The following is a 24,099-nucleotide window of genomic DNA, read 5'->3' as shown; positions in this document are numbered from 1 at the left end:
CCCGAGGGGCAGGATTCAAACTGGCTCCAGTCCGGCCTTGTGGTGGTCCAGCCAAGATGGGAGCAATGTGGCTCCTCCCAAGTGGAGCCCCTCTCTCCTCGCTGCCACAAGCTCTTTCTCTTCCTCAAGTGTGCGAGTGTGCGTCGGTGCCAGGCTGGCTCCCTCCTCAGAGAACTCACTGGGGAGAAGGGCCAACACCTCCACATTTGACCCCCATGTGGGGTGGGGGTCTCAGCATAGCAGGAGCTCTCTCCAAAAATTTCTTCACAAATCCTCTCTCCATGCTACTCCGGAAGCAGGTGTGAAGCCCCAAGAGTCCTGAAAGTGGGTCCCAGGCCATCCCCTGGGTGAACTCCAGAGCTCTGGCACCTTGCTCTGGCATTTCGCCTCTCTGGCCTCCTGGTGTCCTGCAGGGAACTTCAGTTTTAATGTCCTGTTTCAACTATTCATTCATTCTGTGGTCTATCAGATGGGTGCTGTGTGCCCAGCCCAGGTTATTTGGGAAAACCACACACACACACACACACACACACACACACACACACACACACACACCCCAGTACCAGTAGAGTGCTGTGGGTGGTGTGTGTTAAAAGCTACTGGAGACCCAAGGAAGGAGGGCTGCAGGGCCACTCCTGGGAGGGGAGGAAGAGGCGAGTTCCCACGGTGTCCGGTGACAGGAAGGGGCGGCGTTGTCTGACATCCGCGCCCACCTCTGCAGGATGTTCGAGCTGACCTGCACGCTGCCTCTGGAGAAGGACCTGAAGATCACTCTCTATGACTACGACCTCCTCTCCAAGGACGAAAAGATCGGGGAGACAGTCATCGACCTGGAGAACAGGCTGCTGTCCAAGTTTGGGGCTCGTTGTGGGCTCCCACAGACCTACTGTGTGTAGGTGCACAGGGGCAGGCTGCTTCTCTGACCACAATCCCACCCCCTGAGCACGGACTGTGTGCCAGCTCACCCGTGTTCTCACTCAGTCCAACTGGGTCTTGTGCCGACTCCACAGATCAGGAAATGGAGGCCCGGAGACCTTATAGCTTCTAAGGGGTGGGAAGAGGATTTGAGTCTCTTTGTCCGACTCTAAGAACCTTGCTCTTCATCATGATTTTATGATCCAGTTCTCCTTAAGGGCCTGGAGAGGAAAAGAGGAAAGGAGAGTTCGGAGAGGCAGACAGACAGTGGGACACATGGGCCCCAGCTGGACCCTGAGGGGGTTTATGCTAGGTGAAGTCATGTGTGGACAGCCCCCGCCCGCTTCCTACCAACTTGGCTCTGATTTGGGTCTGATTGTCTAAATCTGGAAATTGGAAACATCTAAGTTCCAATTCTGTGCGTATGTGTTTGAACAAGTCCTATTATCTACAGGCCTCAGTTTCTCTATCTGTAAAGTGGAGATCCCCAGGCATAGTGAATGACCAGATGGGGTGCCCACTGTAAAGGGAAGGGCGGGTGATGTTGTGCATGTGGGTACACAGGTCACTGCACGCCCCCTGCCCTCATCAGTGTCCTGGAGCATCTCACCTTTGCCTTGTGTTTGGGCCTCAGCTCTGGACCGAACCAGTGGCGGGACCAGCTCCGCCCCTCCCAGCTCCTCCACCTGTTCTGCCAGCAGCACAGAGTCAAAGCCCCCGTGTACCAGGCAGACCGCGTGATGTTTCAGGACAAAGAATACACCATTGAAGAAATAGGTGAGCTGCCCGCTGGCCAGGAAACCTGTGGACTCTTCCTCTGTCTCCTCCTCTCTTGTTGGCCCCCTCCTGTCATAAAGGGGCCAAATGGATGCGACCCACATCAGCAGGGTGTGGTCTGGGATCCTCCAGGGCGGCACAGAGGGGGTCGGTGCTCTGGGGATCAATACTTACCTGTGACCCTGATGTAAAAATAAGAGGTCAAGGTGGAGCCAAGGTCAGAGCTCAGTTCAATGCCAGGGTGAGGCTCTTCTGAAGGCAAGAGCAGGGGTGAGTCTGAAGTCGTGGTCAGGGTCATGGTTAGGATCAGTCTACTTCTGGCTTTGGGGAGTCAGACTTTGATCTGAGCTTGGGGTACAGTGCACTGAGAAACAGTTTTCTACCTAGTCGCACTAGCCCACTTGTCCCTGATGGTCCATTCTGAGCCCCCACTCACAGATCCTGCACCTAAAGCATCCACAAGGCAGGCAGGAAGTCCGGCAGTCCCCACCTTACCCCTGGTTTGCCTAATGCTCATGCCTGAGAATCCCACCACATGCTTCCTGCATGTCGAGGTGCCCAGAGGCCTGCAAGGCCCACCCGGAGCAGCTCAGACTCCCTGGTGGTATGTATAGGCCCAGCTGGCCCCTCGCTCCTGCTGGTTTCAGAGATGTCTAATGTCAGAGCTGGTGCTGAGGTTAGAAAAGGGGAACAGTGGCTTTGACTACCCCACCCAAATCCCCTCCTCATTCTGTTTTGCTGACTCCCAGGTCATGGCTGAGCCAGGCCTTCTCCATCAGGCCCTGCTCCTGCCCCATTCTCTTTTTCTTAGAACGTGCATCTGTTTTAGGGGCGGTCTCATTTTCTTCTGCTGGTCTGTGAGCAGCGTTAGCCCAGGGGCCAGGACTCATGGTCATACATTGGTAGGAAAGGAAGGCCAGAAAGCTAGAGTTGGTGAAGTCTCACATTAGCCTATTTTTGCAGATAAGGCTGTTGAGGCCTCAAGTGGCTAATGACCTGCCCAAAGTCACCCAGCCAGTTAGGAGCAGAGCCAGATTCCTGGACCGGTGTCCTTCTGTGATACCCTGCTGCTTCCCTAGTGGCACCTATTAAAGGGGACAGGACAGGTTTGATGAATGAACACATTTGTGTGTGTGTGTGTGCACACGAGACTGAACAGGGCACACCTGAGTATATATATACCTGTGTGTGTATGTGTGTGTAGATATGTAGAACCTCTGGCCCCCAGTCAAGGTGTCTCATGAGAGCTCCAGGTTCAAGTTGCTGGCTGGTTGGCCAGGCTTGTCAAGGTCAGAACCATCCCTGAGTCCTCACTTGGTCCAGTGCCAGTCCCGGGTAGGACGGAGCTCCCCCTGGAAAGCACAAGGGGGAGGGAGTGTCATGTCCAGTCATGCACCTTTCCCTAAGTGAGTGTGTGGTCTCAGCCGCCCTGCTGACCAGCTGGGCGACTGCTGTGTGCTTCATTTCTGTCACCTGGACAATGGGGATAATAGTAGCACTTACCTTCTAGGGTTGTTATGAGAATTCAACCTGTTCTATCTGTGAAGAACAGTGCCTGGTTCCTGCTTTATAAGAGTTTGAAACTGTTATTGCTATTATTTTAGCTACTGCTACTAATAGAACCGCTTGCATGAGGCAGAGACCAGCACTAAGAGCATGTAGATGCCCAGTCTGGGAATAGAGGTTACGGAGGCTCAGAGTTCGGAGTAGTCAGGGAGGGCTTCTTGAAAGGGGTGGGTTTTGGTGGGCAGGCAGGATTTGAATGGGTGGGAAAGAGGATGAAGTGCTTTATAGAAGAGGCTTGGTAGGAATGATGGCAATGGGGAATCTGGAGTTTAAGCCTGGAGCCCAGGGACAGTGAGGTTTCCCCTACAGAGGGTGAGACGTGAGGACCAGAAGTATGTCTGGGCTTGGGTGAGGCTATTGGGGTTAGGAGCATCCCTAGGACTGCAGGTTGCTCTATTTCTTGCTCACTCATCCCCAGCAACGTTTCTGTCTTCTCTCTGTGGCAGAGGCTGGCAGGGTCCCGAACCCACACCTGGGCCCAGTGGAGGAGCGTCTGGCTTTGCACGTCCTCCAGCAGCAAGGCCTAGTCCCTGAGCATGTGGAGTCTCGGCCCCTCTACAGCCCCCTCCAGCCAGACATCGAGCAGGTAGGATGTCAACCATCAGACCCCAGAGTCCCCAACCTTAAGCTAGCACCACCCCAAGGACAACATGGACACCCCAGAGGCACGACCAGGGATCCCAGGATTTGGTCAGCCCCTTCTTGGGGGTATTCCTCCTCTTCAGTCTGAGTGTCACCACTGTTGGCCTTCCAGGGCACCTGTTGGGCCTAGCCTCCTCTGGCTACCTGCAGGCCCTAGGGCAGTGATGGCAAACCTTTTGAGCTCGGCGTGTCAGCATTTTGAAAAACCCTAACTTAACTCTGGTGCCATGTCACATATAGAAATTTTTTGATATTTGCAACCATAGTAAAACAAAGACTTATATTTTTGATATTTATTTTATATATTTAAATGCCATTTAACAAAGAAAAATCAACCCCAAAAATGAGTTCGCGTGTCACCTCTGACACGCGTGTCATAGGTTCGCCATCACTGACTTAGAGCATGCCATCCCCTTGGCCTGAAATGTCCTCTTCCCCTTTTCCATCCGGCACACTGAGTCTCAGCTCAGATAGCACCATCTCTGGGAAGCCTTCCCTGACCCTTGACCCCCAGGCACAGACCCAAGTCATCAGCCTGTGGGCCAGTGGGCTCACCTTTGCAGTTGGCCCTGTGGTCCCACTTGGGGCACCTCCTCTATGGGGTGGTGAGCCTCTCCATGGCCGGGCCTGGATTTTCTCTGTCATGTGCCCCAAGAGCAGATGGTCATAGATGTTGGTTGAATGAAAAGGATGTGAGAGAACAGGGTCATGTCTCCTCAGGGGAAGCTGCAGATGTGGATTGACCTGTTTCCAAAGGCCCTGGGGCGGCCTGGACCTCCCTTCAACATCACCCCACGGAGAGCCAAAAGGTGACTTGCTCCAGCCACAGGCTTAGAGCTGAGCAGGGTGGTGGGATGGTCCCCGCCAGCCTGGGTGGGACAAGGAGGTTGTTCTTGGGGTGGGCTTTGGACCACCTCGACCACAGGATACCAGTCTTGTCTAGCCAGGCAAGCATCCAAGTCTTCTTGGGTGAGGTGGCTTCTTGGCTTCTCAGTCAAAGACCTCCCCGCCACTGGTGGGAGATCCATGTGATGTGAATAATTCTTCTTCCCCACAGGTTTTTCCTGCGTTGCATTGTCTGGAACACCAAGGATGTGATCCTGGATGACCTCAGCCTCACGGGGGAAAAGATGAGCGACATTTATGTGAAAGGGTAGGGAGTCCTCCTCCTGCCCACCCATCCCGGCTCCAGGGTGCTGCCCCATTGGGAAGGGGGTTCTTGGGTAGGCACGGGGAGGGAAAGACAGGAAGGAGGGTTTAAGGGTGTAACCTCTGCCTCTGGGGAGTTGTTTCCCGACTAGATTTCTTCTTCCACATTAATATTGGGGGTGACGATGTCTGCCGAGAGAAAGTTTAAAGGTTTGTGGCATCATTGGCACATCATGGAGATTTCTTGAGAATGATTTCTCCTTTATCATTTACCAAGTTCATTTACCTTCTTAATGCCTCATTTGCCTAAGGTGAGGATGCATATTGTGGTGGAAACCTTAATTAGAAATGTTCTCTAAAATGTTTGTGTCCAGTTGGATGGTTGGCTTTGAGGAACACAAGCAGAAGACGGACGTGCATTATCGGTCCCTGGGAGGCGAAGGCAGCTTTAACTGGAGGTTCGTGTTCCCCTTCGACTACCTGCCAGCTGAGCAAGTCTGCACCGTCACCAAGAAGGTGAGTGTTGTTCCTGTCCCCAAAGGTGCTAGCTCCTGGGCTTTCTAATGTCAGGGTGATTGCACTACCAGCACTGGCATGCCATAGTCATACCCCCTCCGCCCCAGTGCCCCCTCTCCCCACTGGAACAAGCACTGCCATCATTGCAGAATAACCGTCACCATTGTCCCCTCACTTCCAGTGTCACATTCTCCATTGTCCCCTCACTCCCAACATCACCACACCATTGTCCCCTCACTGCCAACATCACCACACCATTGTCCCCTCACTGCCAACATTACCACACCATTGTCCCCTCACTGCCAACGTCACCACACCATTGTCCCCTCACTGCCAACATTACCACACCATTGTCCCCTCACTGCCAACATTACCACACCATTGTCCCCTCACTGCCAACATTACCACACCATTGTCCTCTCACTGCCAACATTACCACACCATTGTCCCCTCACTGCTAATGTCACATTCTCCATTGTCCCCTCACTGCCAACATCACCACACCACTGTCTCCTCACTGCCAACATTACCACACCATTGTCCCCTCACTGCTAATGTCACATTCTCCATTGTCCCCTCACTGCCAACATCACCACACCACTGTCTCTTCACTGCCAACATTACCACACCATTGTCCCCTCACTGCCAACATTACCACACCATTGTCCCCTCACTGCCAACATTACCACACCATTGTCCCCTCACTGCTAATGTCACATTCTCCATTGTCCCCTCACTGCCAACATCACCACACCACTGTCTCCTCACTGCCAACATTACCACACCATTGTCCCCTCACTGCTAATGTCACATTCTCCATTGTCCCCTCACTGCCAACATCACCACACCACTGTCTCCTCACTGCCAACATTACCACACCATTGTCCCCTCACTGCCAACATTACCACACCATTGTCCCCTCACTGCTAATGTCACATTCTCCATTGTCCCCTCACTGCCAACATCACCACACCACTGTCTCCTCACTGCCAACATTACCACACCATTGTCCCCTCACTGCTAATGTCACATTCTCCATTGTCTCCTCACTGCCAACATCACCACACCACTGTCTCCTCACTGCCAACATTACCACACCATTGTCCCCTCACTGCCAACATTACCACACCATTGTCCCCTCACTGCCAACATCACCACACCACTGTCTCCTCACTGCCAACATTACCACACCATTGTCCCCTCACTGCCAACATTACCACACCATTGTCCCCTCACTGCCAACATCACCACACCATTGTCCCCTCACTGCCAACATTACCACACCATTGTCCCCTCACTGCCAACATCACCATACCATTGTCCCCTCACTGCCAACATTACCACACCATTGTCCCCTCCCTGCCAACATCACCACACCATTGTCCCCTCACTGCTAATGTCACATTCTCCATTGTCCCCTCACGGCCAACATCACCACTACCACTGTCCCCATCACTCATGACATTGCCACAGCTTCTCCCACTGCTCCATCACTGCCAAAGCCACCACCACCATCGTCACCATCCCACTACTTCTTCCACTCTCACCATCATTGCCATTGCTGGCATTGCCGCCATCCCACAGCCACCCCACACTGGTGCCACAACCGTCATATGTTGCTAACTCCAAATCCTAAAACCACTGCCTTTCTCCGAATCCTAGATAAACCAAGAGGAAGGGTCACGGGGTCCGGGTGGGAAACCGGTATGGCCATGATCAGGGCAGTGGGGCAGACCTTGTGCAAGCATGTTGAACTCTCTGGCCACAAGTTTGACATGCTTGCTGTGGAGCTTCCCAAGGGGGTGCCTACCTGGCTGATGGATCGGGCCGTCCATAGGATTGGGTGTTGCTTAGCTAGATTCCTCCTGCCACCTAGTTTCCTACATTTCCCCATCTGGTGCCTGTGGTTATTGTCTAAGCTGGACAGTCACTAGGGAGTGACTCTGCCCTTCCAGGCCTCAGAGTTTTGGTCCTTTTCTCTCCACCTCCCTTCTCTCACCGCAGACTGAAGGCACCCGGGAGAGCCGTCAGCATCAGCCAGAGGGAGGGGTGGGTTCAGAACCTCTGCTCTTTGTGTCTCAGCATCTTCCAGGGGAGCTCTCATCTGCGCTTTCCTCTTGAAATAGAAGTAAAGAGTTGTCCCCTCACTCCTTCCTGGTGGCTCTACATCTGCCCTTAGCAAGCAGACCCAGATCACAATGAGGAGGTGCTGTGGGCAGTGAGGGCCTCGCAGCCAGGCTGACTGGAGGTGGAGCGCACCTAGAATCAAGGTTCTCTCCTATTTGACATAGTAAAGACCTCTCTGGTGTTTCGGTTCTGCTGGTCCGATTTCCTTCCAGAGGTAGCTCGAGGCTTCAAGCTGCAAAAGTTCTCTGACTCCCCTTTCTTTCCTGAGTGGTTGAGTGGCTTAAAGAAGGGAAAAAATAATGTACCTCAGCCGAATTGTCTTCCTAATTCTCTTCATTACATCCCTTCCACATGACCCCCTCCCGACTCGACACAGGATTGTATGCGTTCTAGAGAAACCAGAATGTGCTGTGGAGCACTCTGAAGCCGTCAGAAGAAAATATGGTTTAAACATGGTTACATGAATTCTTCTGCATAGTGCCTGCCAGGAAATAGAATTTAGCTACAGCCCTGGTTCTGTGCAGGCCAGGAAGGCCTAACCTATGTGTAGCTTTGATCTTGTCATCCTTCGCTCAGTGTGCTTGTCTATAACGAGATGTTTCCATAACAAAGCAAATGCTGCCTTTGGTGGGGAGGACTCTAAACCAAGCAAACAGTTTGCTGTGGACAGACGGAGTGGGGGCGGGGAATGGGGAAGGGAGGGTCTTGGCATCCTGCCAACCAGCTCTGGTTGGGGGGGAAACTGAGGCTGAGACACGATAGGCCTGCTCAAATGAGAGGCGGGACAACCCCTCTGTCGACAGGTGGGCATGTCAGCAAGAAGGTGCAGGACGCAGAGCTTCTGCATTTTCTACAAAGTAGGAGGAGAGAGAATCTCCTGCTACTGTGGCAGGTGATGTGAGACAAATGGAAAAGGCTGGAAGTGGCTATTATCCTGAGTGAGGGAGAGGAAGAGGGGGAGAGGGAGGGAGAGAGAGCGGGAGAGGGAGAGAGAACAGTCTCCGTGCTGGCACGGAGAAGGGTTACCCGGAAGTTCTGAGGGCCCAGCTGGGTTGCTAGGTGAGAATTTGAGGTGGGTCCATTCTGGCCATGATGGGGTTTCATCCCTGAATTACAGGCACCGCAAGGAAGAGGAGAGAGTTGGGCGGGCTCCTGGTGGCAGAGCCGGGGCCAGCCCTGAGAGGATGAGAGGCCCATGGGGACTGCGGGGTGGAGAGGAGGAAGGGGAGTGGGGAGTCCAGAAGAGGCACCCGGAGTGGGGAAGGCTGGGGAACGGGCATTCCGTGTGGTGCGGGCTCCCGGAGAGGGGGCTGGAGGAGGTTGAGAGACAGAGCCCACGGGATTCTGCGGTCAACCAGGGGCGTGAGGGAGAACTGGCTTGACCCAGGTCCTTCTGTGGGAAAAGGGCCCTGGGAGGCAAGTGGAGCGTGCACACAGCGGGCACCAAGGAGCCGGTCTGGGCTACAGGCCCGAGTCTCGGGGTGGGTTTGTGTGGGGGCACTGAGCAGCCTCTGGGCCCCTCGGTCATGCCGCAGAGCCGGCCCTCTGCCGAGGGGTTCAGGGCCTCTGCAGGCAGGCCCTCCAGGGACCCCATTAACCAGACGAGACTGTCGTAAAGTACAAGGTCTCCTTTCATCCGGCTGCTTTGAACCACCGCTGGTCGCCCTGGCCGCCTCCCCACCTGGAGCCCAGCACACCCACCGGGGGCTGCCTGCGCGTCAGGCACCCACCCTGCAAATAAACAGCTAGTAAAAGGGCCCAGACCGGGAGCGTAATGAGCGCCTGGGACCTGGGGGGCCATTCCCCAGGCTGGAGCCCCAGCCCAGCTGCTCCCACCAGGGGCTGTTTGAACCTCTGGCTCATTACTGAGCCCATAAACCGGGCCGGCCGGAGGAATGGAGGCTGCTGGCGGCCTGTGCAGGCGGGCCTGCGGTGCTGGCCATAAAAGCCCCGCCAGAGGAGGCAGGCACCTGCAGGAGGGCCGGGGCCCGGAAAAGGGGGAGGCACCAGACAGGGGCTGGGGGGCAAGGGCCCAGCTGGGGACCTGAGCCCCTTCCCCAAGTCAGGCCGCGGTCCAGACGGAGGCCGGGTGCTTTGCGAGGTGACCATTGCTCAGGTCATGGTCCCGGTTTAGGGGCTCTGGGGGTTTGCATGGCTTGGGGTGGCCACACAGCAGGCACGGACCTGAGGCTGTGTGTACGAGGCCCCCAGGGCCAGACAAACCACGTGTGGTCAGCAGTGTTCCCCAACTCCCTATGGAGTCTGTCTCTCCGAGACTCAGTCTAGGCCCCTGCTATGACCTGCAGGCTGGCCGGAAGGTTTCCTGTCCTTGCCTCTGTTCGGGAGAGGCTACAGTGAGAGGACAGCGGACAGGCATGAGCAGGAAAGCCCCAGTGGCAGTGCTTTGGGTGGAGTGAGTCTGGACCCAAGGTAAACCCGGGCCTTGGCATGCCCAGTCCCCATCCTTCAGGGGCTCGGTGAGGCCTCTTGGGAAGAAACCCAAGATGACAGTCTCAGGCTGCCTGGTGCGAGGGAGCTGGGATGGGGAGCGCAGGAGGGCGGGGAACTTGCCAGCACCAGGGGCTTTGGTTTGCCCCAGAGCAAGCTCTCAGGGGGTGAAGGTGGGTGGGTTGGCATGGCAGGGAAGGAGGTGGGGTCACTGCCCCCCCCCCGCAGTGTCAGCTCCTTATAGCAATGTGTCAGAGGTGGGGTGCCTCAAGTTCCCAGCTAGCCCACTCTGTCCCCAAGATCACAAGGGCAGAGCAGGATTTCGAGGTGCGAACTGGACTCTGAAACCTGACTGCCTGGTGTGGACCCTGGTCGCCACTTCCCAGGGGTATGACTCACGTGGTACCTGCTCTGCTTTCCTCAGCACCGAGGCGTGCCTCCCTTATAGGTTATTGGAAAGAGAGATGAGTTCATAGTGGTAAAGGGCTGGCGCCTAAGAGGTGCAATATTATTATTATTATTATTATTATTGTTATTATTATTATTAGCTGTCAGATCGTGGGCAAACGCTTAACTTCTCCAAGCCTCCGTTTCATCATCTGTAAAACGGGAGTGAGAACATCGAATCAGCGAGTTGGGAGGATCCAAGCAGCCACCTGTGTGCAGGGAGCCTGCACGGTGCCCTCCTGAACCAGAACCCTGCTCTTTGGGGTCTCATGAGTTTTTCCGCCAGAACCTGGCTCTGGCAAGTCCCTAAGGGATACCCCATCCCACTGCCTCCTCCAGGCAGCCGTACAGGCTGGAAGGGACCAGCCTCTCTCTAATCTCTCTTCTCTCTTCCTTCTCTGCTCCTCCTCTGGCCAGGATGCTTTCTGGAGGCTGGACAAGACTGAGAGCAAAATCCCAGCGCGAGTGGTCTTCCAGATCTGGGACAACGACAAGTTCTCCTTTGATGACTTTCTGGGTGAGCACTGCTTCTCGTCAGCACTGTTCTGTACATTGAGGCAACCCCAGAGGCGCCCCCCCGCCCCCCGTGTGTGTATGTGTGCCATTCTTGGCTGGTTGGCAGGAGGTGCAGTCCTACTTTCTGCCCACAGGGAGCTCAGAGTCCCTGGTCCCTGGTGCTGAGTGAGATCCATGATGCAGAGCAGTGCCAGCGTGGTCAGCAGGGTGGTCTAGCAGCAGAGGTGGCACTGACACTGCACCACGGTGGATGGTAGGACTCAGATAGGCGAGGAAGAGAGGGAACACAGGCTGAGGCAGTGCAGGCATATGCTGGCCGTCGCTGGCTGGCTGGCCTCAGGCTTGACAGGATGCCTCCCACCCCCCCATCCCACCCCTCAGTCTAGATGCAGACTGAGCCCAGCCAGCGAGGGGCTCAAGACACTCTTCACCCTTGTGCCTGAGTGATGACCGAATGAGTGAACATGTCTCCATCCCCCCAGGCCCCAGACAGGATTCTTGGGGTGCAGAAGTGTGCTGAACCCTGAACTGGGAAGCAGGGAGCGCAGGGCCGAAGGATATGGTAGAGACCGTGTTCTCACAGGAGTGAGATTTGGGGGGAGGAGGACGGCCTTGTATGGGGCCAACAGGCTGGACTGTAACAGTCCCATCACAGCTTTAAAAGTTAACCAGGAAAGTGCGGTCTACCCATACAATTGTATATTATTCAGCCATAGAAAGAATGAAATACCGATGCATGCTACAGCATGGGTGGACCTTGAAAGCATGCTAAGTGACGCATGTTTTATGATTCCATTGATAAGAAATGTCCACAATAGGACATTCTATATGGCTCAACATTGTCAGGCTTGGAAGGAGGGGGGAATGGGGAATGGCTGCTAATGGGTGTGCTATTTCTTTTAGGGGTGATCCATTTTGAATTAAAATAACAAATTTTATGTCAAATAGATTTTTCTACGATAAAAACAATTTAAAATGGATAGATGATAGATGTAGACAATGAATGGATTCGTGCATAGGAAGATGAATAGTTGAGCTCTCTTAAGGCAAATCAATAGGTAGATTAGTGGGCATACGGGTACGTGAGTAGATGAATGGGAAGCTGTATGGATGGAATAAGAGGGCATGGATGGGGAGCTGGAGTTTGAGGGATCTGACCAGTGGCTAAGCCCATGGATGGAGGTTGAGGAGTAACTGAGAGTTTTTGTGGAACCTGCCCCGCCCCTGGGTGGGACTCGCTGCCCAGTGACTGAGAAACCCTCTGACAAGGAGCCCCTCTTTGCCACAGGCTCCTTGCAGCTGGATCTCAACCGCATGCCCAAGCCCGCCAAGACGGCGGAGAAGTGCTCCCTGGACCTGCTGGATGACACTTTCCACCCGGAGTGGTTCGTGTCCCTTTTTGAACAGAAAACAGTGAAGGGCTGGTGGCCCTGTGTGGCAGAGGAGGGTGAGAAGAAGATCTTAGCGGTAAGTCTGCTCCCCGCCAGCCAGTGGAGGCACCAGAGCGTACGTGCGCCTGTCCCCCTCTCTTGTCCTCCCTCTCCCTGGTTTCCAAGGCGCCAGCCGTCTTCCCTTTCCAGTCCCCAGCCTTCCTCTCCTTGAGGCTCACATACCAGGGAAGCCCATTTAAATCTAAAGATGCGCTTATCTCCCTCTGACCCTGTTTGTGCTCCGGCTCCTGGGTCTTCACAGTGATCTGTGTGCTGGGACCCCTCTGGCCTGGGCTCCTGCAGAGGATGGGGTCCTGCCTTGCTCACTCGAGCAGGACCCTACAAGGGACCTTCCTTGTCCTACTGTCCTTGCCCAGAGTCTGCCCAGGGATGTGACAGGGGACTGTGAACTGTCCCTCCTCTGCAGAGGAAGTGAATCCCTGACACTTTATTTAGAAATATAGGCCGTCAGCCAGCCCCTAACGTGGCCCTTGAAATAAAATACCCTTGTTGTATAATGAATCATAACAATTAACAAGAAATAATGAACACCTCAAAAAAAATGAGCAAAGGGCATGCATAGGTAATGCACAAAAGAAGCACAGATGGGCATTAAACATTTGAAAAGGTTGACTCCCCATAGTAATTAAATAAAGGCATATTTTAAAGTGTAAAAGCTTTTTGCCTATTAAATTAGGATTTAAAACCAGAAATGCTCACTTCTGGTGAAGATGCAGACACGCTCCTCATTTACTTCCGCTGGGGTGCTCACAGTTCTACCATGTGTGGAAGCAATTCGGTACATACAACAAGAGATTTAACAATACTTATTATGCCTTTGTCCTCTGTCATCCCACTTCTAAAAATCTCTCCAAAAGAAATAACCCGCTAAAAGGAAAAAAATAGCTTCTGGGATATTTGCTGCAGCATTATTTATAGTACTGCACAGTCGGAAACAACCTAAATGAACCAAAATAAGTAGTTTACGAAACAAATTATGGCCAACCATCCCATAGAATGTCATACAGGCATTACGAAGCAAACTTTAAAGAATATATAATTATACAGTAAAATAGGATGTATTTCTAAGTGAAAGAAGCAAGCCGTAGAAGTATGTGTATACAGTGTGGTAGTTCATATACTTGCTGAGAACACCGGCTACGTAACAATGTTAACGGTGCGTGTCTCCACACAGTGGAGGCACCTCTGATGTTCTCCTTTGTCTGCACAGGCAGACCTCAGAGATATTGTGGGTTTGGTTCCAAATGACCACAATAAAACCAGTCACACGGATCTTTTGGTTTCCCAGTGAATATGAAAGCTATGTGTACACTATCTTGTAGTCTGTTAAGTGTGCCATAGCATTATGTCTATAAAAACAATGTACCTACCTTATTTTAACAATACCTGATTGCTAAAAAATACTAACCATCATTTGGGCCTTTAGCAAGTCGGAATCTTTTTTGCTGGTGGAGGGTCTAACCTTCAATTTGTAAAAAATGCAATATCTGCAAAGCGCAGTAAGCAAAGTACAATAAAACAAGGTGTGCCTGTGTATTTCTGTAGTTTTTAAATGCTCTACCAGGAGCAGTTACTGCTTTTATGATCAGATCAACCCAATAGCACTAAAAAAATTAAATAAAGTGGCTCTTACTATTGTCCTGGGGTCTAGTCCTTGTCTTCCCTACATCATAGGCCCCTACATCAATGGCTCCTCTCCCGGCCATTGGGCAAAGCCTCTGTCCCTCTGTCTCCACAGGGCAAACTGGAGATGACCTTGGAGATTGTAGCAGAGAGTGAGCATGAGGAGCGACCTGCTGGCCAGGGCCGGGATGAGCCCAACATGAACCCCAAACTCGAGGACCCAAAGTCAGTGCCAAGCCCCTGATCCCCGATGCCCAGGGGAGCCGGGAGGTGTAGCCACGGTCTAGGAGGCATCTATTACAGAGGTCATGAAACATTTAAGAAGGCCACAATGCCCACCTGGCCCAGAGAGGGCCACACAGTGTTAGGGGGCAGGTGACAGACGTCATTCCAGGAACACTGGGCTTCCTCAGCTAGTTCCAGAAGCGGGCACTGTTGGGTAGCTGTTGGCTATGTGCTGAGCAAGCTGTCATATGGCATGTACGTGCTGTGCTGTGGGACCTTCTCTGCGGGGTTGTTATTATCTCCTTTTACAGGTGAGGAAACAGTCTTAGCAAAGTCGAGTAAGGAAAGTGGTGAGGCTGGAATTCTCCCACTTGATCTGATTGGCTGTGGAGCCTGATCAGGGTTTTTCCCTTGACCAAGCTGTCTTCCATGGCTCTCCTGGTATCAGTGTGGCTTTCAAACAGTCTTTCAGCCGTCATTTTCCCATCTGTGAGATGGGGGACCGGTCCTTATCTCCCCTACCACATAGGCCCATAAGTGGATGTAGATGCCTTGAAGGCAGTTACTGGGGGCTGAAAGACTACAGTTGGGGGAGGTGGTGTCAGGGTTGCGTTTGCTAGGTCCTTCCCTGTGGCCTGTGTGGCTCAAGGCAGACTTGGCAGAGACAGCCCACTTCATCACCAGGCTGCTCCAAGTGCCACGGTGCTGGCAGAGTGGGGAGAGCCATCCTGGGATGGCTGGGATCTGGCTGGAAAGATGAGAGAGGCCCAGGAGATTCAGTGACATGTAGTTAAAAGGCCATTATTGCGACACAAAATCCTGCAAGCTCATTGAGTTGTGAGGCTGACCTTGGGGCAGGTCTTGAGGTTCTTGGTTATGAGAGAAACTGGACTCACTTCCCATGGACCAGCCATGTGTATCTAGGCAGGTGGCTTGGCTTATCTGGGGCTCATTGGGCCATAGCTCACTTAATGTGACAGTCCCTTGAGGTTCTGCCCAGCTCCCAAATCTCTAGTCTTTGAAGTCCTGGGTCAGGAAGGAAAGAGGGTGGCAGGGAAGGTGTCCTGGACAGAGTGGCAGAGAAGGGGCCCCTGAGGGTGTATAGGGTTGGTGGCACCATGAAGAGGAGGGCAGCTCAGGTGGGGCTCACACTATAGTGAAGGCTTGGAGGACAAGGGAGTGCAGGTGAGTTCTGGGGTAGGGACTGGGTCTCAGGCTGGGCGGGGCCTGGGGGCTGACTGTGGAGGGTCAGGGTGGTTTGGGAGCAGGACTTGGAGAAAGCAGCCATGATAGGTCTGCCTGCTGACCTCTGGGATCTCACTTCCAGGCGCCCTGACACCTCCTTCCTCTGGTTCACCTCCCCGTACAAGACGATGAAATTCATCCTGTGGCGGAGGTTCCGGTGCACCATCATCCTCTTCATCATCCTCTTCATCCTCCTGCTGTTCTTGGGCATCTTCATCTACGCCTTCCCGGTGAGCAGGCCCGGCAGGGGAGGCACAGGCCCTGTCTTGGAGGAGCTCCTGGTCTGATGTGGGGGGCACAGCTCTTGACCTCCAGCAGAGCCTGGACTCAGGGAGCATCGGTCCTTTTCCTCAAAGAGCCCCAATCTGATGGAGAGACACAGCCTCTGTCCTTGCAGAGCCCACGGTCTGAGGAGGGAGACATGACCCCTACTCTGGGAGTTCCCAGGCTGGTAGACAAAGTCCTACCCTTAGGGAGCTCTTAGTCCAAAAGGGGAAACAGTTCTTGCTGTCGATGGGGAGACATAGCTGTCCTCAGCAAGCCCCTGGACTATGTAATCAAAGGGTTGGTAGGTGAGCCCCTGGGTAGGGGGAATGGGGGACCTTCCTGAGGAGGGTGTGGGACTGGGTCAGGAAGGGACGGTATAGATGGCAGAACAGAGGAGGAGGTCCCTCTGTTTGCGAGGATGGCACCTGCTGAGGTCCAGAGGAAGGGACCTGAGGCCAGGAGACGGTCTCTTGTCCACCTGAGCACAGTGACACAGTGTCCTGCCTCCTGCAGAGGGTAGGCCTGGGGGAAGATTCGTGTGGATAGACAGGAGGTGGCCCTCTCACTTGGTACAGTGCACATTGGGGGTCCCTTTCACCTGGTGAGAAGCCAGCTGTTGCCCCCCAGCTCCATGGGGCCACGCCCAAAAGAGGAGGATCTGGGACTGTATTCTTGGTCTTGGCTTCCCTGGTCCTCACAGCTCATCAGGGGAACCCTGAAGATGCTCCCGTCCCCTACCCTATCCCCCCAATGTCTCCGGAACTTAAAACTTTGAAGAGACCACAGTGTTATTAGGCTGATGCCTGACTTTTAATATTCTTTAAACAATTTTAAACTTTTATAAATGAAAATTTCAAACTGATAAGAAAATAGGATGGCATAATCAACTCCATATCACCCTGATTTGTTGTTGTTTTTAATCCTCATTTGAAGATATTTTTTCCATTGCTTTTTAGAGAGAGTGGAAGGGAGAGCGGGAGAGAGAGGGAGAGGGAGAGAGAGAGAAAGAGCCATCGATATGAGAGACAAACATCAATTGGTTGCAGGGTATTGAACCTGCAACCCAGATGTGTGCCCTTGACTGGTAATCGAACCCTAGACCTTTGGTGTGCCGGCTGACGCTCTAACCACTGAGCTATACTGACCAGGGCCATGTCACCCTGATCTGAATGGCAAAGAAGGAGACAGCCAGAGAAGGGAAGGGACTGGCTCAGAGCTGCACGGCAATCTGTTCATGGCTCCTAATGCAGGGACACTGTAAGCCTCAGTCTGGTCAAGTGCAGTACGCCACAGCAAGCAGTCTGCTCTGGGAATAACTTGCCTGTGTGCATTTTGCTTTGTGAATCCTGCAGGAGGAGGAGGTGGGTGGAGAGCTCTCTCCCACAGTGACTGGCGAGAGCCCATGCACCAGCAGGTTTTCCATGTGTGAGAATGTAATTTAAAGTTATTTATATATATATAAAAGGCTAATATGCAAAGTGTCCCCTTGGGAGTTCGACCGGGAGACTGGGAGTTTTATTGCTCACTATGATGTGCGCTGACCACCAGGGGGCAGCATGGAACGAAGGAAGGCTCCGACCGCCAGCCTGAAGGCTCCAATCGGCCCTGATTGCCGGCCAGGCCTAGGGACCCTATCAGTGCACGCATTTCATGCACTGGGCCTCTAGTTTCATTATAACATTGATGTGATGTCGGAGGAACTTAACTCTTGTTTCTATCAGTTAGCTTATGGTAAAAATTGGTTTCGTTATATGTCGCTTCACTTAAAGTGTCAGAACCTGTGGATGATGTTGAGTGAGGACTTACTATATTAGCAGCTTGCACCTCTTGTAGTTAAAACCACAAAGCCATCCCTTCGGTCTCTTACATGGACTGTGGAGACCAGCAGAGGGAACCATGTGGGCCTAAGTGACAAAGGAGAGTCCAGGTCCAGAAATTCAGGGTTCTCCCATCAGCATAAGGATGGGCGGGTTGGACTGGGTCAGCTCTGACCTGCTGTGCTAGCATAGTGGTTAGGGGAGCCCTTTCACCTTCCTTGGGGGCCTTCACATCAAGCCAGTGTCCTCCTGAAGAGCTAAGGGGAGGGCAGGGCAGAGCCAGAGTGACATCCCCACCACCCTTTCTGTGCCTAGTGTCTGCCCCTGCCTGGCGGGCCCTGTGGGCAGAGCAGAGGGGCACTTTGCCACTAGCCCTGGTCAGAACCCTCCCCTGTCTCCAGGGTCTCTAGCAGTGGCCATCACCCTCCTTTGAGTTCTTCTGAAAATTGTCCTCTTTAAAACACCAGCTTCACCATCCCTCTCCCAGGGCTGGCGTATCGGGGGACACATCCTAGGTGAGAGGTCCAGGGCTGGAGGGGCAGCCTGGGCCTGAGGCCGCAGACTGGTTTTGCGGACAGGCCTTTGCTACAACCTGGGCAAATCCTGCTGCTCTCCAGCCAAGTTGCCTCATCACCTGGTGGCCCAAGACCCTCACCTGGCTTTTTGGCCTTGGGGGGAGGGCAGAGGGCCTGGTGGAGGAGACTACGTCGAGGGGCTGCTCCCTCCAGTTGGTCTAGTCTCCCACCCTCTTGGAAGTTCCCCTGGGAGGAGGACAGGGAGGGCAGCCTGTCTGGTTCCTCCTGCTGCCCCCAGCCAGCGGGAGCAGGGCCAGCGTGGGGAGGCAGCGGGTCTGGCGGGAAGGCTTTGTTTCCAGAGCTGGCTTTCCCGGGCCGGCGCTGGGGAACATACTGTCCCAATTAGGAGCCCTGTGTTGTGTTGTGTGTGTTTTCATGGTTTGGGGGGAGGAGTGGGTGGGAGATTCCTTTCAGTCCTACAGCAGCCAGGGTCTAATCAGGGGTGACCCATCCCAGGTGCTGGCCTGCATCGCGGGTCATCCCCGTACACCAGCCCCCCAACTCTCTCTCTCTCTCTACTTTCTGGACAGGAGCATGGTGGCCAGTGAGCCCTGGGTCCATGTGGGAGGGGGCGAGGGTCATGGCCATGCCTTCAGGCCACCTGTCTGGCGAAGAGGCCAGGGCAGGCCCAGGTGGTCAGAATACTCTTGGCTGTGGTTGGAACATGAGAGTGGGCCCTGGATTGATGGGGGAGAAGACAGAGCAATTCAGGCAGCTGTGGCCCCCCAATGGGGAGGGTTCCAGAAGAGTTTCAGGAAGGTCTGGGCTTGTGTGATTGGCAAGGGCACCAGGAGGGTGGTGTTGAGCTGAGTGAGGGGTAAGGGTGCTGAGGGCGAAGTGCAGGCAGGTGGTTGAGTAGATGAGCCTCCTTTCCCTGCTCCATCCCTCCTGCAGCTGCCATCACATGTCCCTGCCTCCTCTCTCCTCTAGAACTATGCTGCCATGAAGCTGGTGAAGCCCTTCAGCTGAGGACTGCCTGGGCCAGGACTGGCTGCTTCCTCTGCCCAGCTCAGCTGAGCTCCTCCAGACCTCCAGGCCAGACTGTCCTGCCAGGGTGGGCAGACAGACAGGTGGACTGGCACATGCTCCAAGAGTTGGTAACATCGAGCCCTGGGATCACCCACTTTCATCATTTCTTCCTCCCCCAGTTCGACCCTTTTTGGATCAGCCCATGTGCATTTCAGTATAAAATGGTTGGAACCTCAAAGCTGTGTTGGTGTGTGTATCTCTTTAGAACCTGAATGGGGTGTGACTGTGTAGGCATGTGTTTGCGTGGGCAGGATGGGAGTGGAGTGTGCGACATCTCTGGCTCAGCCTTCTGAGTGGAACTGTGAATCCTTTGGCAAGACTGCTTGGGGGCAGGGTGGGCTTTGAGGCTTAAAGACCCAGTGTGTTCTGTGTCTCCCCGACTTTCCGCCCCCCCCCCCCCTCACTCAGGCATCACCTCTTCCCTTTCCAGGTGCCCTTTGCTTAGGTCAGCGGTTCTCAACCTGTGGGTCGCGACCCCTTTGGCGGTTGAACGACCCTTTCACAGGGGTCGCCTAAGACCATCCTGCATATCAGATATTTACATTACGATTGATAACAGTAGCAACATTACAATTATGAAGTAGCAATGCAAATGATTTTATGGTTGGGTCACAACATGAGGAACTGTATTTAAAGGGCCCGAAGGTTGAGAACCACTGGCTTAGGTAGTAGTTACCTTTGCCTTGTGGTCACACTTGGGAAGGCGTTCCGCTTTATGAAAATTGAGCCCCAAGGAATGGGTTGTGCCAGAAGCTATCTGGACAGGGCGGGCTGCTGGTCTTGGGATTTCTTGGGATTCCCTCCCTCTGCTTCTTCACTCTTCTTTCAAGATCTGGTCTGGACAAACACACCTTTTTCTTGTGGTCTGAAGCTTAGCATTTGCCATGGGTCTGACATCTCCTGCAGGAATCAAGTTTAATCCATGGGAGCAGTAGGAACATACTTAGAGAAAAAGCAAAAAGCATGAAAACATCTCTCCCCCGAGGGGCTGGAACTCTGGAGCACAGCTGGCCGCATTCTCCTGTTACCCAGGAAGCGTCTCCTATTTCCCGCTGTGAGCCCGCTCCCTTGGCCCAGACACCAAGGCCCCAAAGTGATCCTTCCAGACGCCTCTGTCTTGACTGCACTCTGAGATCTAGACAAGGGCCCTGCCAAGTCCCCCCTGATTGGCAGGACTGGAAGTGATTGGCACAGGGCTGGCTGATGACCTGGGCCCTCCTGGAAGAGGGAGCTATACCTCCAATGCTGAGTGATTCTCTCTTCAGGAGAGGGCAGGCTGGCGGTGGCCTTCAGTGTCCAGGCTCTGCATGGGCCTGAGAACCTGGGTGTCTAAGTCCTGAGACCTTGACAACAGAACCCCGGAGCCAGGTGGCAACACCTCACACAGAACACGGAGCAGGGACCAGGGTCCAAGGCTCTTCTGAGAAGGTCAGTCTGGTGATGCACTTTCCTTGAGCACCCACGGCGCATGCCTGTGCCAAGGCCCTGAGAGCCAGCCTCCTACAGAGGAGACTGTAGGAGAAAGGGAGAAAGAGGCAGGGCTGTGGCCTCCGGAGGTATGGAGAGAGCTCGAGAGGCTGGGGAGACCCGAGAATATCTGAAGGTAGAGAAGAGGAAGCCACTGGGGAAGGGAAGATCAAAGACACAAGACAGAATGTGGGATAATTCATGGGACCAGTTTCTGGAGAGGAAGAGAATGGGGTTAGCTTGGAAGGAAAGTTCTCTTTTCTTCCAGGGACAGGAAGGCAGGAGGAAATAAACACACGCCGTGCAGCTATCAGCTGGGTTAAGAGAGTTTTGGGGGATACTGATTGTGTCCACGCATTCATTTTTTTTCCATTCATTCATTTGCTTTTTCTTGCTGTCCTGAGTTGCACGTAATAGAACACATTACTCAAACTAGTAAAGGGAACTTAATGGCTTTATGGAAGCAAAATCTCAGTCCTCAAGTAGGTCACCAAGAGCTTGCATTCTCTCTCAGCTCATCAAGGTGGGCTGCGTCTAAACCCGGCTTTATTCTCAGAGTTGGGGTGAAAGCTGCTCCCTGGTATAAGCCACCAAGCAACACGAAGGGGAATAGGGAGTGGATGGTGAGGAGACCAGCAAACATTTATGAGATCCTCCACATGGCAGCCCGAAAGCAGGTTCCAGGGTACAGCAGTGAGTTACATATGACTCCTAACCTTCCGAGGCTTCTGAAAAGTGTATTAGGAAACTATGGTTATTTTTACTCCTTTGGGAGCAGCAGAGAAGGGGCACCTACTGCCCTGGGGTAGGGAGGGCAAGAGAACCTCAAGAACAAATATGATCTGCACAGCCAGTGTGGCTCAGTGGTTGAGCATCGAACCATTAACCAAGAGGTCACTGGTTCAATTCTGGGCCAGGGCATATGCCTGGGTTGCAGGCTCAATCCCCAGCAGGGGGTGTGCAGGAGGCAGCCGATTGATATTGATGTTTCTCTTTCATCAATGTTTCTATCTCTCTTTCCCTTCCTCTCTTTCTCAAATCAATAAAAACTTTTTTTAAGTAAAAAGAACAAATCGGATCTGAGCAGAATGTTGGACAGGCCCTGTGACTAAGCGGGTCAAAGTATGCTGGGCCACAGAAGTAGAGGGGAAGTCTGGAGCTGTCTGAGAGCCTGGCTGCTTCAGGACATGGTCACGGGAGAAGGAGCCTGCAGGAAAGCATGCTGAGATGGGAGGGAAGAGGGGTTGGAAGGGCAAGGCCAAGTGTTGAAGGGCATTGTATGTGCAGGTTTGGAGTTAGAACTTCATTCTGGAGGCAAGGAAGAACACAGAAGGATATAAAACTGGACTTGAAAAAATTCTAGCTTAGGGCTTATCTTCAGAAACGGTAATCCACTGGGTACACATGGGTGGGCTTCAGGTTATAGGTCTTATGGCCTTTGAGGAGGTGAAGGTCTAGTGATCTCCCCCAGTCCTCAGCAAGGTCCGTAATCACAAATGGTGAAGAATAATTGCTTAAGACGCTGTGTGGCCAGTTGCTGAGGGCCATTCTAAAGGCTGGTTTATTAGTCCAACAGCCAACTGGGGAATATCTGAAAGGCAGGGCAGAAGTGATTCACTCATTCATGCCTTTTATTCATATATGGCCAGATTATTATGAGTACTTCGTTGGGCCACCTTTTGCCTTCAATACTGCGGCGATTCTTTTTGGCATTGACTCCACGAGATGTTGAAAGGTGATACGAGGAATCTGACACCATGCCTGATGAATAGCACTGTCCAGTCTGTGAGATTTGATGGTTGTGGAACCAGCTGCCTGATGGCTCTTTTAACTTCGTCCCACAAATGCTCAGTTGGATTGAGATCTGGTGATTGTGGGGGTCCCCTAAGCAAGGTAAAGTCTCCCTCATGTTCTTGAAACCACTCCTGCACAATACGAGCACCGTGGCATGGCGCACTGTCTTGTTGGAAGAAGCCATCTCCATTGGGATACGCCATCAACATGACAGGATGAACCTGATCAGCAACGATACTTAGGTATATTGTGCTATTCAGACGTTGTTCCACACGAATTAAAGGGCCCAAATCATGCCAGGAAAACATGCCCCAAACCATAACACTGCCCCCACCAGCTTGAAGGGTTGTACTCATGCATGTGGGGTGCATGGTTTCATGATGTTTCCGCCAAATTCTCACTCTGCCATCTGCATGATGCGACTGGAAACGTGATTCATCGGACCACATGACTTTTTTCCAATGCTCCACTGTCCAATCCTTGTGTTCCTGTGCGAATTGGAAATGTTTTTTCTTGGTAACTGCAGACAGCAAAGTGTTCGAACAGGCCTTCGGCTTCCATATTCCATATGATGCAGTGTATGGCTAATTTGCCTACAAACGTCAGGTGGTCGTAATAATCTGGACACTCAGTATATATACTAACTGTGTACCAGGCAGGGTGCTACAGCCTAAAGATACAATGTTGAGCAAGATAAACATGGTTCCCAGAGCTCACAACTAAGGAGATAAGAGACATAAGTAGATCGTCAATTATAATACACTGATGGATGAACAGGGGTTGCAGGATTAGGGCAAGGGTGGAAAAGATGAGAGAGGGAACAGAGTGTGCATAAAGACTGGCCAAATTTGCACATGAGCACAGAGCAGTGGTTCTCAACCAGGGGCAATTCCCCCCACCACTCCCAGGGCACATTTGGCAATGTCTAGAGATGTTTTTGATAGTCAAGAGTGAAGGTTGGGGGGTGAGGGTGCTACTAGCTTCAAGGAGCTGCTAAGCACCCTTTAATGCATAGGACAGCCCCCTGCCCCCAATAATTATCCAGTTTAAAATACTGATAGTGCTGCTGCTGTAAAAAAATCTCTAGATAGTGGATTCTAGAGATACTGAGTGATTAGACTTGGTAGACCTGTAGGATTAGCTAGTTAGGGCTGAAGGGGGCAGGGGTGTATGGGATGAGAGTTAAATTCAAAATGATTCCCAACTGTCTGGCTTTATGAGTGGTGGTACCAGTCACGAAGTCAGTTTTGGACAAGAAGTTTCAGGCATGTTTAGGGCACAATCAAAATGTATTTCCTGCCCCCATGTCTCTCATCTCAAAGTTGTAGAGAGCATCATCTACACCTGCTGTCTCCATGTCTCCTCACCTCGAGCTAATTCCTCCACCCACTGTGGTCCGACTTTATTCAGGGGGCAGACTCTGTGGGTCTCCTTTCCCAATAGCCACCCCCTCTCTTTTCCTCTTTGGTGATACCCTTCACCTTTCCCTATGGCCATGTGCCC

The 24,099-nt window shown here is 52.9% G+C and overlaps 1 protein-coding gene across 4 annotated transcripts in view; it reads left to right on the top strand.

Moving 5' to 3' along the window:
* The window catches only part of DYSF (dysferlin), a gene marked incomplete at its 5' end in the record, with an annotated part of 186,782 nt that extends 167,264 nt beyond the window's left edge, over window positions 1-19,518 (top strand). For 2 of the 4 annotated variants that reach the window (XM_081100952.1, XM_081100950.1), the window contains 11 exons: window positions 722-892; window positions 1,550-1,692; window positions 3,705-3,844; window positions 4,621-4,709; window positions 4,958-5,053; window positions 5,424-5,565; window positions 11,005-11,104; window positions 12,392-12,570; window positions 14,293-14,402; window positions 15,730-15,877; window positions 19,237-19,518. In XM_081100952.1, the coding sequence (XP_080957078.1) occupies window positions 722-892; window positions 1,550-1,692; window positions 3,705-3,844; window positions 4,621-4,709; window positions 4,958-5,053; window positions 5,424-5,565; window positions 11,005-11,104; window positions 12,392-12,570; window positions 14,293-14,402; window positions 15,730-15,877; window positions 19,237-19,275 (1,357 nt within the window). In that variant the 3' untranslated portion in view covers window positions 19,276-19,518. The remainder of the gene's footprint in view (window positions 1-721; window positions 893-1,549; window positions 1,693-3,704; window positions 3,845-4,620; window positions 4,710-4,957; window positions 5,054-5,423; window positions 5,566-11,004; window positions 11,105-12,391; window positions 12,571-14,292; window positions 14,403-15,729; window positions 15,878-19,236) is intronic. The other 2 variants (XM_081100951.1, XM_081100949.1) reach the window with 1 other exon arrangement.
* Window positions 19,519-24,099: the final 4,581 nt, after the last annotated feature.

Source organism: Myotis nattereri (genome assembly GCF_964212035.1).
Source record: "Myotis nattereri genome assembly, chromosome: 10".
Classification (NCBI taxonomy): domain Eukaryota; kingdom Metazoa; phylum Chordata; class Mammalia; order Chiroptera; family Vespertilionidae; genus Myotis; species Myotis nattereri.
The sequence above is the reverse complement of the archived record's forward strand: the minus strand, read 5'-3'. Positions and strand labels throughout refer to the sequence as shown.